At 37.3% G+C, this 16,827-nt stretch overlaps 1 protein-coding gene across 4 annotated transcripts in view; it reads right to left on the minus strand.

The window, feature by feature from the left end:
• Positions 1-16,827, minus strand: part of MARCHF10 (membrane associated ring-CH-type finger 10) — a 187,618-nt gene that overhangs the window by 161,987 nt on the left and 8,804 nt on the right. For all 4 annotated transcript variants that reach the window (XM_074224429.1, XM_074224427.1, XM_074224426.1 and 1 more), the window contains exon 2: positions 11,879-11,985. In XM_074224429.1, coding sequence (XP_074080530.1) covers positions 11,879-11,968 — 90 coding nt within the window. In that variant the 5' untranslated portion in view covers positions 11,969-11,985. The remainder of the gene's footprint in view (positions 1-11,878; positions 11,986-16,827) is intronic.

A 16,827-nucleotide genomic window follows, 5' to 3' on the forward strand; every position in this document is an offset into this window, starting at 1 on the left:
AACATTAAAAAATAGTAAAGATTTAATAATTGTTGTGAAGAATCTTGGTCCTGAAGAAGCAATAAGGAAACATGCCTTCCTTTTAGTTAAAAAAAAAAGAAAAATGGAGATAATGGACAGAGAATATCAAATTTAGTTATTAAATGGTCAATTGAGTTTGCTTAAATGCTTTGTTATAAGGAAAGGGTTCAAATGCGTAAGGGAGAGGGGGAAATTGCTGTAAAATAAATACTTAAGTCAACAATGAAACTTTAAGTTAGAAAAATAAAAAAGACACTGCCCTGATGTTTTTACTACTTCTGCTGAGAGTTAGAGTCAGGGTCCTGCTAACCTCCCACAGGAGAGTGGAAATTTAAGAAATGCAAATTTACAGAGAAAGAACAGTTTGTATAGGTATGAGCCTTTCAAACCTTTCTACAAACCATTAAACTCAATCACTCTCCAAATCCAGGCTATATTTTCCAACACATTTTTCTACTTTTTACCTTCCCCCTCCTAACATTGCCCACCTGTACATTGATGCCAATGAATATCAAAGTAATGTTGTCTTGGTTTGGAGAATCTTGTCAAGGTCTTCTCAGAATTATTCCCTTTTCATGCTCAGCCACAGATGTTGGCACTTTAGTTGTAATTATTTTCATGGCTGTCATGGGATCATGCTCATGCTCATATCAAGAAGCAATGCAAAATGAAACCTCCAGTGTCCTCTGAAATTACTTCTTACAGCCTTTTGTCACATGATGAAATCAATTCTGCCAATTCTTTTGTCTGCCTCCTGGAAGGAGATGATCCATCCTTCCATTTATTGCAATTTCCTTCTGTCTTTTGTCTTTATCTTGAAGATAGCAGTAATGACATGGTTTATTTTTTTTCCAATTGAATGCTAACTTGAAGACAAAGATCTTACAATTAGAGTACCTATAATTAATGTTTCTAAAACCATGTGGAATTTTTAGCATCCTTCTTTCCTATTCTCTTTCACCATCATCAAGGTGGAAGAACAGAACTGAGGGACATTTTTAATTTTTCTTTATTTCCCAGTCATTTGGGTGAGTTTGGGCTCACAATCTAAGGAGTTCAGTCATTTCTAACTCTTTTCATCACTCCCTATCCAATTAGTAGCCATCTCCTGCTGCTTTTACCTTTCTAAAAATTTTCATATAAACTTCCTTTCTCATCTGATACTTCTACTAGTCTTTTAAAAATTTTTTTTGTTTATTTATCTTATATTATTACAGTAATCTTGTTGTGAGAGTAATCATAAGCCCCCCCCCCCCCCCAGGATTAGAATAGTGAGAAAAAAGTGTACTTCAGTCTGTTTTAAGATTCCAACAATTCTGTCTCTGGGATGAGTTGCCTTCCCCATCATAGTCACCAGAGAAGTTGCTTCAGTATTTTCCTCACAGTTGCTATCACTAGCTGTTATTTCCCTCTACTCTATTCCTCCCCACGCTCATATATTCCACTCTCCCTCTCCTTTCATATTGTCCATGTGCAGAAGTGTGTTGTATATGAGTACCCTTTCCCACAATCCTTATCCTCTACCACCTACTCCCCCCTTACCTCCCCCCATTCCTCCTTATCCCATCCCTTTCTTCTCATTTTTCCCTAGGGTAAGATAGATTTCTATACCCTATTGTGTATATTATTTACTCTCTGAACCATTTCTGATGACAATGAAGGCTCACTCATTCCCCCTCGCCTTTCCCCATTCCACTCCATTGTAAGCACTTTTTCTTGACTCTTATGTGAAATACCTTAGCCCTTTCTTCCTCTCCTTTCTCTTCCTCCCAGTACTTTATTGCCCATCGACTCCATCTTTTTATTGTATTATACCATTAAATTCAGCTCCTTCCTCTGCCTTGTCTATATATGCTGCTCCTAACTGTTCTTATGAGAAAGTTCATATGTTATCAGTATCCTCTTCCCATGAAGGAATACAAACAGTTCAATATCAAGTTCCTCATTAATTATTCCTTCTCATCCGCCCTCTTTATGGTTCATCTAAGTCCTGTATTTGGAGATCAAACTTTCTGTTCAGTTCTGGTGTTTCAGTAGGAAAGTTGGAGAGTTTCCTGTTTCATTGAAAGTCCATCTTTTCCCCTGAAAGAGGATGTTCAGGGGTTTTTCTAGGTTTTTTTTTGCAAGGCAAATGGGGTTAAGTGGCTTGCCCAAGGCCACACAGCTAGGTAATTATTAAGTGTCTGAGGCTACATTTGAACTCAGTTATCCTGACTTCAGGGCCAATGCTATATCCACTGCACCACCTACCTGCCCTCTAGGAGGATGTTCAGTTTTGTTGGATAGTTGAATCTTAGTTGTAAACCAAGATTTTTTGCCTTTCAGAATATCTTATTTCAAGCCCTATGAGCCCTTAATGTAGGAGCTTCCAGATCCTGTGTATCCCTGACTATAGTGTCAAATTGAATTGTTTGCTTCTCGCAGCTTTTAGTATTTTTTTCTTTGACTGGAGTTTGGCTATACTATTCCTGGAAGTTTTTCTTTTGGGATCTCTTTCAGGAGGTGACCAGTGAATTCCCTCAATTTCTATTTTATCCTCTGCTTCTAGGATTTCAGGGTAATTTTACTGTATTATTTCTTGAAAAATGAAGTCCAGAGAGCAGCTAGGTGGCACAGTAGATAAGAGTACCAGCCCTGGAGTCAGGAGTACCTGAGTTCAAATCTGGCCTCAGACACTTAATAATTACCTAGCTGTGTGGCCAACCCCATTTGCCTTGCAAAAAAAAAAAACAAACATAAAATAAAAGAAAAATGAAGCCCAGGCTCTTTTCCTGGTCATGGCTTTCAGGTAGTCCAATAATTTTTAAATTATTTCTCCTGGATCTATTTTCAAGGTCAGTTTGTTTTTCCAATGAGATATTTCATATTTTCTTCTAATTTTTGTTTGGTATAGTTTTATTTCTTCTGAATTCTCACAAATTCATCAGCTTCCTTTGGTTCCATTCTTCATTTGAAGGAGTTATTTTCTTCAGAAAGCATTTTTATCTCCTTTTCCAGCTGGCCAATTCTGCTTTTTAAGGTATCCACCCCCTTTTGTGTTTTTTTTCCATTTGGCCTAAACTGTTTTTTAATGTTACTTTTTTTTTTGTATTTCTTTCACCACATTGCTGACTTGGTTTTCATGATTTATCTGCATCGCTCTCATTTCTCCTCCCAATTTTTCCTCTTCCTCTCTTAATTGCTTTTCAAAGTATTTTTTAAACTCATCATAGCCTGAGCCTATTTTCTATTTCTCTTGGAGGTTTTGGATACAGAGGCTTTGATTTTGTCATCATCATATTTTGATCCTCTATGGGACCAAAGTAATTTTCTATGGTCTGATTCTTCTTTTTCTGTTGTTTGCTCATTTCCTCTAACCTATGACTGATTTACCACACTTCCAAAGACTTCGGGATTTTGGGGGACAACCCACAGGGCTCTTAATTCCTCTAAGGTCTTATGAGAGGCTCTGACTGCTCTATTGCCTGTTTTCAGGTCCTCCCCTCTGCCCTGTAGCTGTGAGGAAAGTCCCTCCTCGGCTATTGTGGTTGGAGCCCAAACTGCAACCTGGATCTGAGTGTGGGCAAACAGCTGAGTCCTGCCCAGGGAGGGCAGAGAGACCTCTGCAGTCTCTGACCCCCTTACAGTCTATGGGCTGAGAGCTCTATACATGTTGGGGGGCTCTGCCTACTCCCATTGCAGGTTCTCACCAAAGAGCTATTTTGAGGTCCAAGTTCTGCTTTGCACTCAGTCTGGTGCTACAGAGTTCTATCACCACTTCTTCTAACTGTTCCTGATAATTAAACCACCCTCTCTGCCATGGTTCCAGGTGCCTGGGCCAGTTGTGCTATGCTGCAGCTGCACTGTGGTTTTTTCCAACCCCATCCTGGTGGAACAGACCTGTCCCAGAGATCTTCTAAGCTGTCTTGGACTGGGAAATTGTAATCTTTCTGTGGCTTCTGCCCCTCTAGATTCTGGATAGAGTCATAATTTGATGGCTATTGAGAGTTTTCTGGGTAACGAGTTTCTGGGAATTCCTGCCTTCATGCTGCCATCTTGGCTCCGCCCCCTGCCATTTTTACTTCTACCACTCTTGCACAAGCCCATATCACCTCATGCCTGGACTATAAGAACTACCTGCTTAGTGATCTTCCTGCCTCAAGTCTCTCTTCACTCTAGCCCATCCTCTACTCAGCTGTCAGCACAAATCTGACCTACCCCCATTCAATAAACTCCAGTGATTCCTTTTCATGTTAAGGATCAAATAGAAAAATCTTCTGAATGCTACTCAAAGATCTTCATAATATGGCATCCTCCTATCTTTCTATTCTTGAGACTGTCATAACCAAAGAGGTGATCAAAGAGTGACCAAACAATTAGCTTCATGTATAACCTCTCCCAAGTGTCATTACCCAGGGTTTCCAGACTGCCATTCTAATCACCACACCTCATCTTAGGAATTCAGATATCAAAATACCCAGTATGGGATTAAAATTATTGTTAATAACACCTTTAAATCCAAAATTTTAGATGGATAAGATGTGACAGCTAAATGGGAATAGAACACCAAGCCTGGAGTTATGAAGGTATGGGTTTAAGTCTAGCTTTAGAAACTTACTAGCTCACTTAACTTTGTTTACCTCATTTTTCCTCATCTATAAAATGAGCTACAGAAGGAAATGGCAAACACTCTCAATATTTTTGCCAATAAATAGGTCACAAAGGGTCAGTCATGACTGAAACAACTGAATAACAACAAAAAGAAATCAAAAGGATGTTTTAAAAAGTATTCTGTCATTTTTCCTACCTCATTGTCTTACCATAAACATTAACCTACATTTCAATTTAACATTTTATTTCTCTTATAAATCAATGACTCAGCCAGAATTTATAGTGATTCTATCATGTGCCAAACACTAAGTTTGGGTGACCCAAAGACAAGTGTGCTTGTTCTGGAGGAGCTCAGACTCAAAGTTCAGGGAGAACATATTGTCTATTGATTGAACAAAATAAGATAGTAGTACCTGATATATGGGTGCTTAATACCATATTTCCCCATATATAAGAAGACATAATCTTTTTCAAAAAATTTGGGGTCTAAAAACTGGGAGTGTCTTTTACAGTGGTTGTAGATTTTTTGCCCTGCATTTCCTGCTTTTTTGCGCTTCTTGTCTTTGAGTTCATTGTTTTGCATTTGTTACTAGTATGTTTTGACAAGTTCTGACCAGAAATGGCTCAAAAAATATTTTCCTACAGTGCTGAATTCAAGTTCAAAGTGATCCCGTTTACAAAACTGAATGGAAATCATGCTGCTGAACACAAGTTTGATCCTCCTCCAACTGAAAAAACAATCTGAGACTGGCTATGGGAAGAAGAAACCCTCCTGAAAATGCCACAACAGAAGGCCATGAGAGGCAAGTCAGTAAAATGAGCTGAGTTAGAAAGGGAATTGAAGAAATGGATTGAAGAGCAAAGGGCAATTGGAATGCCTGTGTCCACAAAGATGGTTCAGCATGAGGCAAGAATAATTGCTGATGAAAAAGAAGTTACTGATTCCAAAGGACCCAAGTAGTACTTCAGGTTCATGAAAAAAATGGACTAAGCATGTATCTACACACCAGACTTGCCCAAAAGTTGTCTGAAAGCTATGAGCAGAAGGTCCTTGGATTTCATGATAAATAAAACTTGAATTCAATATCTTTATGTAATAATATTTTTTTCAAATTTCAGGCCCCAAATTTAAGATGCATCTTATACATGGAGCATCTTATACATGGGGAAAAATGGTAAATGCTGATTGATGTAAGATAATTTTGAGAAAAAGAACTTAGGCAGCTGGGAAGATCAGGAAAGGCTTCATACAGAAGGTGGTGTCTAGGGGGCAGCTAGGTGGTGTAGTGGATAAAGCACTGGCCCTGGAGTCAGGAATACCTGGGTTCAAATCCGGTCTCAGACACTTAATTACCTAGCTGTGTGGCCTTGGGCAAGCCACTTAACCCAGTTTGCCTTGCAAAAACCTAATAAAAAAAAGAAGGTGGTGTCTGGGCTTTGAAGAAAACTGGTAATTCTAAAGGCAGAGGTAAGGAAGACATAAGGGAACCTGTGCAAAGATAGCTAGATGGATAAGAATTCTGGGTCTGGAGTCTAAAAACCTGAATTCAAATCTAACCTCAGTTGCTTACTAGCTCCATAACCTCTTTCTTCCACAGTTTCTTCAATTTCAAAATGGGATCCTCATAGCAGCTACCTCCTAAGGTTTGGGGGAGGATCAAATGAAAACATATTTCAAAAGTGCTTATTAGCACAGTCTCTGGAACATTGTATATAAGTGCTAGATATCATTACTAGAGAGGGTGCCATATATAAGAAAAATGAAAGGACTGTCTGAATTAAAGAATGCACGAACAAGTCTAATATGTAATGGACCCAAAAGATAAAATGAGAAGGACTAAAAATGACAAACAGAGGAGTTTATATTTGATTCTAGAGTTAATAGTTTATATTTCATCCTGGGACAGACAATAGGTGGCCCTGGAATTTATTGAATAGGGGATTGACAAGATCAGAATTGTATTTTAGAAAAATGACTTCAATAGCAGTGTGGAGGATTGAAAAGAAAAAAGGTTGGAACATTGAGTGATTATCAATTATGATGGACCTGTTCATTTCAGCAGTACAATAAACAAAGACAATTCTGGAAGACTTATGATGGAAAATACCATCCATATCCTAAGAAGGAACTGTGGAGTTTAAATGCAACCAAAGCTTACTTTCTTCAATTTTTAAAAGTTGTTTTATGTATTATGTCATTTTTTTCTCTCATGTTTTTTTTCCTTCTGTTTGGATTTTGATTCTTCTTTTACAAGATGATTAACATGGATCTATGTTTAGCATAGTTGCACATGTAGAGCCTGTATTGGATTGCTTTCTGTTGGGGAGGTGGGAAGGGAGGGAGGAAGGAGAAACGTAAAACTCTTAAATCTTGCAAAAAATTATTTGTGAAGAAAAAAAAGAAAAAAGTTGGAGTCAGGAGAATGATTAGATTATAGCAGTTTACATTAGAAGTGGTAAGAATGTGCCCTTGAGTGACAGTTGAATAAACTAGAAAGAAAGAGACATATGGGAGAAATATTATGGATGTAGAATCAAGTCACTTTGGCAACTGATTAGTTATGGAGTTTGAGGGAGATTAAGAAAGTTGAATATGAAAATGAGACTTCTAATATGAGCACCTGAAAGAATGGTGATATCTTTAATGAATTTCAGAATAAGGTGCATTTCTGGGAGAAAAATAATGGTTCTATATATTGACTCCAAGATGGATGTGGCACACCTAGCTAAAATGTCCAAAAGGATGTTTGAAATGTTGAAATAGACATAGATGATAATTGAAACCATAAGAGCTGATGATATCAATGAGAGAGAACATGGAGAGAAGAAGAGAATTTTCAGGACAGTATTTTGGAATACCCTTAAAGTTAAAAAGTTATAATAGATGAAAAGCTAGCAAAGAACACCTATAAGGTAAAAGGAAAACTAAGAAATTAGAGTTATAAAAACTTTGAGAGTTTATTTAAAAGGAAAGGTAGGTCAAGTGTGTCAAATCTTATAGAGAACTCAGGATGTTCACTGGCAAAAGGTAATCAGATGTGACAATAGAGATCACTGATAACTTTAGAAAAAGCCATTAAAATGAAATCAAAAAGCAGATTGAAAAGGGTAAAGAAATGAGCAAGAGGAGAGGAACTGGAAGCAGCAAGTATAGAATTATTTTTCTAGGAGTTTGATTAAGGAAGAGAGGAGGAATATATGGGAATAGCTTGAAGGTATGGTAGGCCCTATTGAATATTTATTAATTGTAGAAAAATATGTGTTTGTTGGCAACAAGGAAAGAGCAAGTGGGATAAGGAGAGATTGATGACTGGTGGCAGGGATGACTGTGGGGACAATTATCTGGAAAAGACTGCTGAGGATGGGATCAAAGTTATTCCAATATCAGAGTAAAGAAAATGCAAGAGGAATATCAAGGTTTTGTGCAATAGAAGAGTGGGACAGAAGATAAGAGTTCATGATAAATGATCTCTTTTCTGTACTATTGCTCAAAATCCACATATATTTCAAGAAGAGGGAAGCCTTTGGGGAAGGAATAGTCTACTATTAATGACCTACCATTCCCTATACATACTTTCTCTATTCTTCTTTTATTTTATACTCTCCTGCCCTCTATACTCTGATTCAGTGTCACTGGCTTTCTTACTATGCCTCAAATGAGAAACTCCTTATCTGACTACAGAGCATTTTCACTGACTGTCCCCCATGCCTAGAATGTTCTACTTCCTCATCCGACTTCAAGCCCCAGGTTAAATTCTATCTTTTACAGGAAGTCTTTAGTCATCCCCATTTATTCTAGTGATTTCCATCTACTAATTATCTTCAATTTATTTTGTATATAGCTTGTAGATACATAGTTGTTTGCATGTTGTTCCCCCCCCCCCCCACTAGACTGTAAGCTCCTTGAGGGCAGGCAATGTCTTTTGCTTTTCTTTGTATTCCAGCCCTCAGCATAATAGACATTTACTAAATGTTTATTTTTATTACTCTCAACATGATTACTATTATTATTGACTCTTGCTATATTTCCATGTAACATATTATTCAGTCTGAGCTTTAAAGTATTAATGATATTAAAGAGAATCATTCTTTGGGAGAAGAAGCTAAGATTGTCCCACTCTCGTGGAAGGCATTCTAGAACTTCTCTCTCTTTGGATTTATGTCTTCCTGGTCTTTGTTCTTCAACTTATGGATTTAGGCTGATAAGTGACAGATGAGAAGGAGAGGATAATACTTTTGGGTGTCTAATCACTCTAACAAAATGAAGAGAAAGAGAATTTAAGAGCTTACTGGGTAACCACATAATGTCCACCTAGTACTAGTGCTTAGGTACAGTGCTAAGCCCTGGGAAAAGAACTACTACACAAGTAAGCAAGATAGTCCTCACCCTCAAGGAGTTTATATTATAATAGTAAAAGACTATAAACAAAAGGGACCTGGAAAAAAAGGCAGTATGGAGGTGACAGGGTGTAGAGATGACTGAGAAGTGGTACAGAGGTCTGGTTCTGTACAAGATATGGAAAAAGCTCACCTCTTAGAGCCCAGGGTCCCAGGGGCAGTGCAGGGTTCCAATGAGGAAGAGATGGGGATGATGGTTAGAATGGTGGCAGCATCATATAGAGATGTTTCCACACAATATAATCCAAAAACTCATTTATTCTAGAGCCCTGTATTCCAGCAAATTTTGATTATGGAAAAAAATTCTGAAGTATTAAATTTTCTTCATGATTTGTGATAAACATTAATGGCTAAATTACACTTCAAATCACACTAACATGTTGGGGGGGGGATACCACAAAAAAATACAACAAAAAAAGACAGTAAGACTGTAAGAACAGCCTAGAGTACTGTAACTAAATTCTAAAATGGCACATAATTATATACTATTTGTAAGATTCTGAAATAGCAGGTAACATGCTAAATAAATGTTTATTTCCTCTTGTTTTTCCTGAAGAGTCCCACCCAGACACCAAAAGGGAAAGTCCTAATATAACATGAGATTGGTTTTGCTTTTCTCTCTATTAACATGTAGACCTGGAAAAACCTTACTACCACTTTAACTTATTTTAAGAAATAGCAGGAATCATTTAAGCATTAGATTTGAAGGGACTATTTTTGTCAAGTGTTCATTATGCTAGGGCCAACTAAATTATACATTAGATAAGTTCTGGTTTATAGTCACTATAATCTTTTTTATATTGTATGGAGACATTCTGCTATTAGAACTGTCCTCCTTCTTCTGTAAATGAAAATGAATAAACTAATTTTGTCTTTGTAACCCCAGCACCTAGCACGGTATTTAATAATTGCTTACTGATTGTTTACTAAATAATATATATAAAGCAATACATATCTTTACATAATTTTATTTGAAGAGGTCATGTCCTTTTTCTCACTAATATTAGTACAGAACATGTCCTGGGGCTGCTCTACAGAACTCCCTTTATACAGCAGGTCAGGTCCCCAGAGCTTAGATGGTTGCTGGGTCTCTTTGGGGCTTTAGTGTTAAGACTGTATAGGGTTAAGGGATAGTAGTGCTATTACTAGTAAATAGTAAGTGCATAATAAATGCTTGGATCTTTGCCTTTCTACAAGTTACATAAACATTCAAGCAATAGTTTTGACAAAGAAACTGGTCTGACTTTTAAGGAAATATCAGAAAGTTGGTTAATGTATAACCAATCTAAAACAAAAAAGGGGGGGAAATCCTGAAAACCAGGTTATTCAATAAACAAAAGTCCTGGTGGGAAAGCTCTTCAGAGGGTTTCTACAAATAAGAGCCTAAGGTTTATCCTCCTCATCCCCATCATGTAGTATATGCTTAGCTCTATTCTCCTAATCTCTACTAGCACTGCCAGTTTAGGTCCCTAATGTTTGTTGTTCATCCTTCATTTTTGTGGGGGACCAAGGACAGCAGAAAGATGACGTCTTGATTTGCAAGTGAATTGAATTTAAATGAGTCAGAGCTGCTCTCTCCTCCAAAGTCATCAGAGTTCAGTAGCAAGGCATAGGTCAGGATGCATGACCCTGGATACAGTGGGAGACCTTGATCTTTTCAAAATAAGGTCCTTCCCAGGTCTCAATTTGTCTAAGCAACACCCATTCAGTAATTGAAGACTAGGTGAGAATTGAAGCAAAAGATGAACTAGTTTACTTTCACAAAACAATCAGTCTATAGGGAAAAACTCAGGGTTTCTGCCAGACTAGAAACAATTGGCTTAGATAACCACTGAAATATACTCTCCCCTCTTGTGCTAGTCTTAAAGAGGGTAGGGAGGGACATGGGGTTGAGGGAAGGAATTTGAATACCTTTCTTATGCTATTGCTTATGAGTCTGAACTGGTTTCCTTGCATAATTACCAGTTGATATGCATAAGTCATCCAGACAATTAGCTTTCAGAAAAAAGATACTGAAAAATTCCATATAAGTACATAATGATTATGAAAGAATAGTGACTAGACTTGTATCAGTAACCAGAACTCCTAGGTAAGAAACTTTCTTTCAATGCTGATTGGCAACTCTTCTGGAAATAATTGTACATAGCACAGAAATGTTAAATTCCTTGACATGAGTCACCCAAATTTTTTTTGTCAGAGGGAACACTTGAATTCTGGTTTTCCTGTCTTTAAAGTCACCCTTTCCCACCCCCTTCTCTTCTCTCTCTCTACACACACACACACACACACACACACACAACACCCCCAACACCAGCAGCTTCAAAGACTCAGATAACAACACTGCTAAGTAAAGTCTAAAACAGATTTAATAAATTTTAGAAAGGAAAATGGGTATTTACTTACTAAGATATTTTAATAAAAATAGAAATTTCTGTAAAAGTCTGTGACACATTCACTCACCAATTTATTTAGAAAGCACATGTGACAAAGGGAGTAGCTCATAATTCCTAGTGTTGGAAATTATTTTCATGTTTGTAGAGATCCCATGAAGCTCCCCTTGGACTTTTGTCCAAATTCTTCATTTGGGATCCTTAAAGAACCTTGAATCGGCCTTTCCTCATCTAGTCTTCTTCGCTCTTCATGCTGACACCACTACCATAGAGACAAGTTGGGGCATGTCCTTTAATCCTGGGACCCTTTTCCATTGTGCCAACACACTTGGTTACCTCCACATTAACTCTTTCATACTTTGCCACAGTCTAATACATCTAGTTATATCCTGGCTAGCTAAGTCAGCTATTTTATGAAATTCTATCTCATATTAGCATTACATTATTATTGCAAAAAGAGCATATACATATTCATGTACCTGGTACTCGGAGTCCACCTTGTGCTGCATATCCCGTAGATATTGAGCATCACTGACAAATTTCTGCCTGTCCCTTGCTTCGTGCATCATGAAAATTTAACCCCAACCTATACACAAAAAAATCAGTAAATGAATGCTTTGAAATATGATATTTGATTATTCTGGGGTCCTTAATTTATAATTTCTTTTTTAAAAAATGATTTAATTACTATTGTTTAGAATTTAAGGAGGCAGCACAGAAAAATGGAGAGGATCCTGCCTCATTACCTGAGGTACTGACTGATTCAGGACAAATCATTTTTCTGTGCCTTAGTTTATTCCTCTGTAAAATGAAGGGCTTGAGATCAACTGGCCTCTGACACCTCTTCTAGCTCTAAATCTAGGATTCTAAAGAAGAAGGGATGCCTTGTATTTATATCAACACCCTTATGCTTTATCTTTCCAAACACGAATAGTGCAATAATACTGATCATCTAGTTCCAATGAACTAGTCTATTTATAAGAAAAGACATGAGTGGGATAGTCTGAGATTTCTTCAGTAGATCATAGATTAGAACTGTGTCTCTTCATACCTTGAGAAATCTCCAAAATTTATTTAAATGGCATTTGTCCCACACAGTTTGGGGGCTCAAGTGGGATTGCATGCCTATTGGGGACCTCAGCCCCTCAGGCCTTGGCAAAAAAGGTGCCCCTGCCCAAATTTAGCAGTTTGACATTTTCTGGGAAGCCTTGGCCCCTCTGTGCAAGTGACTGAAGGGGAGAGACTGGGTAGGAAGAGCAAATACTAAGCAAGAACCTGACTGGTTAGCGAAGACAAAAAGCAGTCGGCAATTTTTGTGCACAAAGACCCAAAAAGAGAGTAAGCCTAGACCTTGGAATCTGAAGGTACTAGATTCCTGGAGGGTCCATTTGGGTGATTGAAAGTTGGGGGTGACCCCTTCCAGTTTGGGTATAAGAGACTTGGATCTAAAGGCACTTGATCCTGTCAATATTTCAAATGGGAAGGGCCCTATCCTAAGCCTTCCTCTACAGTAAATCAGATAAATAAGACCAAAATATAAAGGGAAAAGTAAGAAGAAAATGGTAAAGTATTGTTGTCTTGTATAGGGAAATAAAGGAGGAAAATATATGTGAAGGAACACAATTGGTTGGCCTTTGGGAGGGAGAGATTATCAGACACGAGGCTAAAATCTCCCTTCATGGCATTCCTGAGACATCAGGAATTTGTCCACTGGCCTGTGTTTTCTGATATATGTTGAAATTGTCAGTTTGAAAATTTCTGTTGTGTTTGTGTGATCTGTGTTTGTGCCTCATCTGTCTTTGTGTTGGATTATCTATTTACTTGTGTGATTTGCTAAACAGGGGAAAAGGGGGAGTCAGTGAGTTACCCTAAAGAGTTCTTTGGGTTGCCTCATTTTGTTATTTTGGATTTCTAGGCAGTATTCATCTACCTCTCACTGGCTCTTCCCTTGAGCCTGCCTTCTGTCTGTGTTGCAGTGGATAATATGATCCCTCTCTCCTCACTCTTGGGTTGTCTCTTGAACACTTAAAAGAGGGATTTTTATTTTGATTAAAAAGGAATAGATTAATTAAATTAAATTGACTGAGGCCAAACTACTCACCCTGTTATTCTACCATTATGAGAAGGCCTCCCCCTTTCCTGTTTATGTTCCCTTCTCTTCCCAGTTCTCCATGATTCTGTGGTGCCAGAGTGTTTTCCCCCACCTTCTTTTAGAGAGAGTTACTTCAGGAAGAATTAGTAAAATAAGTGTTATAAAAGGGACCTTATTTTGAAGTTAAAGAAACAGGAAAGAGACAGTGAATATTACCAAATATGTAAACAAAGATATCATAGAAAGAAACGCTATTTTAATTTGAAAAAAGTTGTTAGAAAATGAATTTCAGAAAGACAAGAGAGTGATATCAATCCTAAAGTATATGCCAAGTATATTACCAAGATATGCCAGTATAGGGGAAACCAAATAGTTATTTTTTTCAGAATGATATGGTAACATTAGAGCTTCACGAGATTATCAATATAGATTCTGATAATGTTGGTTATTACAGAAAATTATGGGGACACATAAGGATTTAAGAATAGAAGATCAACTACCCCCAAGAAAGGACTGTTCCTCTATTAAAAGTTATTCAGCTTACTCTATTTGAAGAAAGGGGGGCAGGGCATATCCTAATTAGGCTAATGGATTTTTGAATGACTGCTTGCCTTCTCTAGGGTTTTAGCAGCTTTAATCCAGAAGTGTTAAATATTAAAATCTCGGAAAGGAAAATGTATTATGAAAAGTGGAATCAGATCTGTGGTTTATATAGCTGTTTAAGCTATGTGATTCCAGTTCAGAATAGTATGAATTAAAGTCAAAAAGAGCTAATAAAAAGGTGGAACAGTCTATTGAGGAAAATGTAGTTGTATAGTCTGGGTCAGTGGTTTGGAAAGAAATGAAAAGAAAATTCAGACCTAGAGACAATTGGAGCTTTTTTTTTTTGGGACCATTTGTTAAGTATGGAAATTGGTTAAAGCACCTAGACAGAAGATTTGAGCAGGTTTGACTTTGTATACCAAAGATGGATTTTGGGAACTTTGTAGCAGTGGCCCCCATGTGGAGATCAGCCTCTCCCTCATTGAGCAGGTGGTAGCTGTGCTAGGTGTGCAGAGTTAAAGAAGGGGTAGGGGGATTCTTAAAGAAAAAAAAAAGTTGTGGTTTGGGAAGAGTTTAGAAGAAGTTTAAGAGAAGAAAGAACCTTTAAGGGAAAGAATGAGAAGTTAGAGGAGGGAAGATTTCTTATCCTATGAAAAATCCCATGCTTTCTCCCTGGGTTGGGGGAAAGGGGCGGTGGGTTGAACATGTGGTCTTGATCCCATCCACCATCTTATTAAGACTTGAACCCTAGACTGAATCCAGCTGAAGAGTGCCTCACTCACCCTTGGGGGAGGAGGAGGAGGAGATAGGAGACTACAAGTACTTAAGCCTTAAAGGGAAAGAGACCAACAGGTAGGATATGTGATAGGAAAGGAAAGGAAGAAAATATAAAATCCAGGGGTTAGGAAATGAAATCAGTTTTAATGAATATCTGCTCTGACCACATGGTCTGAGTAATGATTCTCACTGTTTAAGGTTTCTGGACTAGAGTTCTGGGAAACACACTGAGGGTTTTAAAAGAGGGATATTAGTGTTGTAGCATTCTGACAAAATTTGTACAGAATAGGAGGAATTGTTAAATTCCTAGAATGTTAAATTAATTTGGGATTATAAACTATTTTAACACTATTATAACTTTTGCAAGGAGTACAATGGTTTGGGATTTTAAACTTTATTGTAACACCTTTGGGTTAAAGAAAAGTGGTATTATGTTCCTAAAATGACAAATAACTATGTCATCAGGGATATTTACTGATTTCTTTTGGGAAAAAAACTTGATTCATTTTAATGTTAAGCCTAATAATACTAACAATTGTATTTTTATTTTGGATAGAGCTTTTGAATGTGAGTGCTGGATTCTCTCAAACTAAACAGGAAATTTAGTTGTTATTGATTGGTGTTTTAAATGTATCATATGTATGAGATTGAATTCTGAGAATCTGGGTAAAGAGTATAAGAAGACAAAAGAAGACAAAAGTGTAAAGATCATAGGATATTCAATTTGTTCTTGTTCTAAGGGAAATGAGATATTTAAATAAGAATCTTATGGGATGGCTAGGTGGTTCGGTGGATAGAGCACTGGCCCTGGAGTCAGGAGTACCTGAGTTCAAATCCAGCCTCAGACAATAATTACCTGTGTGGCCTTGGGCAAGCCACTTAACCCCATTGCCTTGCAAAAAACCCTAAAAGAAATAAGAATCTTATGTATAATTTCAAAGAAATGTTTAATTTTAATTTTAAAGAAATCAAGAATATGGACCTCTCTCTTGGTAACTGCAGAGAGCTGATGGGGGTGGGGGGCTCCGAACAAATAGCAATTGTGTGGGCCTCATTGATGAATAACATATATTTATCAGTTATGTGATATTCTTTTGTAACTGCAAAGAGATTATATTTGCAATATTTAGTTATCTCTTATGAATTATTTAAATACTGTATTGTTAAAGCCTAGGATTAACATGTTATTGCTTTGAAGGGCAATAAGGGAAATATCAAAGTATGACCCTTTCTGGGATAGATCTGTGGGTTCATGAATAATGTAATAATGGAAGGATTGCTTTGTACAACCTAGTAATTTGTGTGTTACTCTTATTGCTGTTCTGTTATACTGAAATTAATAACTCATGTTGGAAATTTAAAGCTACCTATGATATTCAAAGGGTTTTAAGGAAGTTTGAAAAGTAAGTTGTATGTTGGGGACAGCTAGTTGGTGCAGTGGATAGGGTACTAGGCCCTGGAATCAGGAGACCTGAGTTGGGCCTCAGACACTTGGTGATTATCTGGCTATGTGACCTTGGACAAGTCCCTTGGCCCCAATTTCTTTGCCAAAACAAAATAACCATTTGTATGTGAAAGATGGCTAAACTAAACAAGTTTATGTATAGAAGTTTCTAGTTATATAAGTGAATTGAGAATGTTTTGGATATGTCTATATGTTCCAAAGCTGGTTGTTTGCTTTGAAGTAAAAGCACTATTTAATATGAGAAAGAGAAACACAAGATAATTTGAGATTTTTCTGGGCAATCTTCTGGACAAAGGAGGTATTAATTTGTTGTAAAATACAACAGATCAGAAGGAAGTTTCTCTCTCTAGCCAAGGGGAATCTGATATACCATCTTTATACAGAGATAGAATAGATATGATTTCAGACAAAGAGATATCTCTAGTATGAGGTAGGAGATGAGGCCTATGGGGCCAGTCATAGTTAGAATATGGTTTTAGGCAAAGACCCAGGAAGGATACTCAGGGCTTTAGGTAGGGGTTTCATTAATTGGGACTCCATTAAAATTATAA

The sequence above is a fragment of the Macrotis lagotis genome, chromosome 2, assembly GCF_037893015.1.
Source record: "Macrotis lagotis isolate mMagLag1 chromosome 2, bilby.v1.9.chrom.fasta, whole genome shotgun sequence".
In the NCBI taxonomy this organism is placed as follows: Eukaryota; Metazoa; Chordata; class Mammalia; order Peramelemorphia; family Peramelidae; genus Macrotis; species Macrotis lagotis.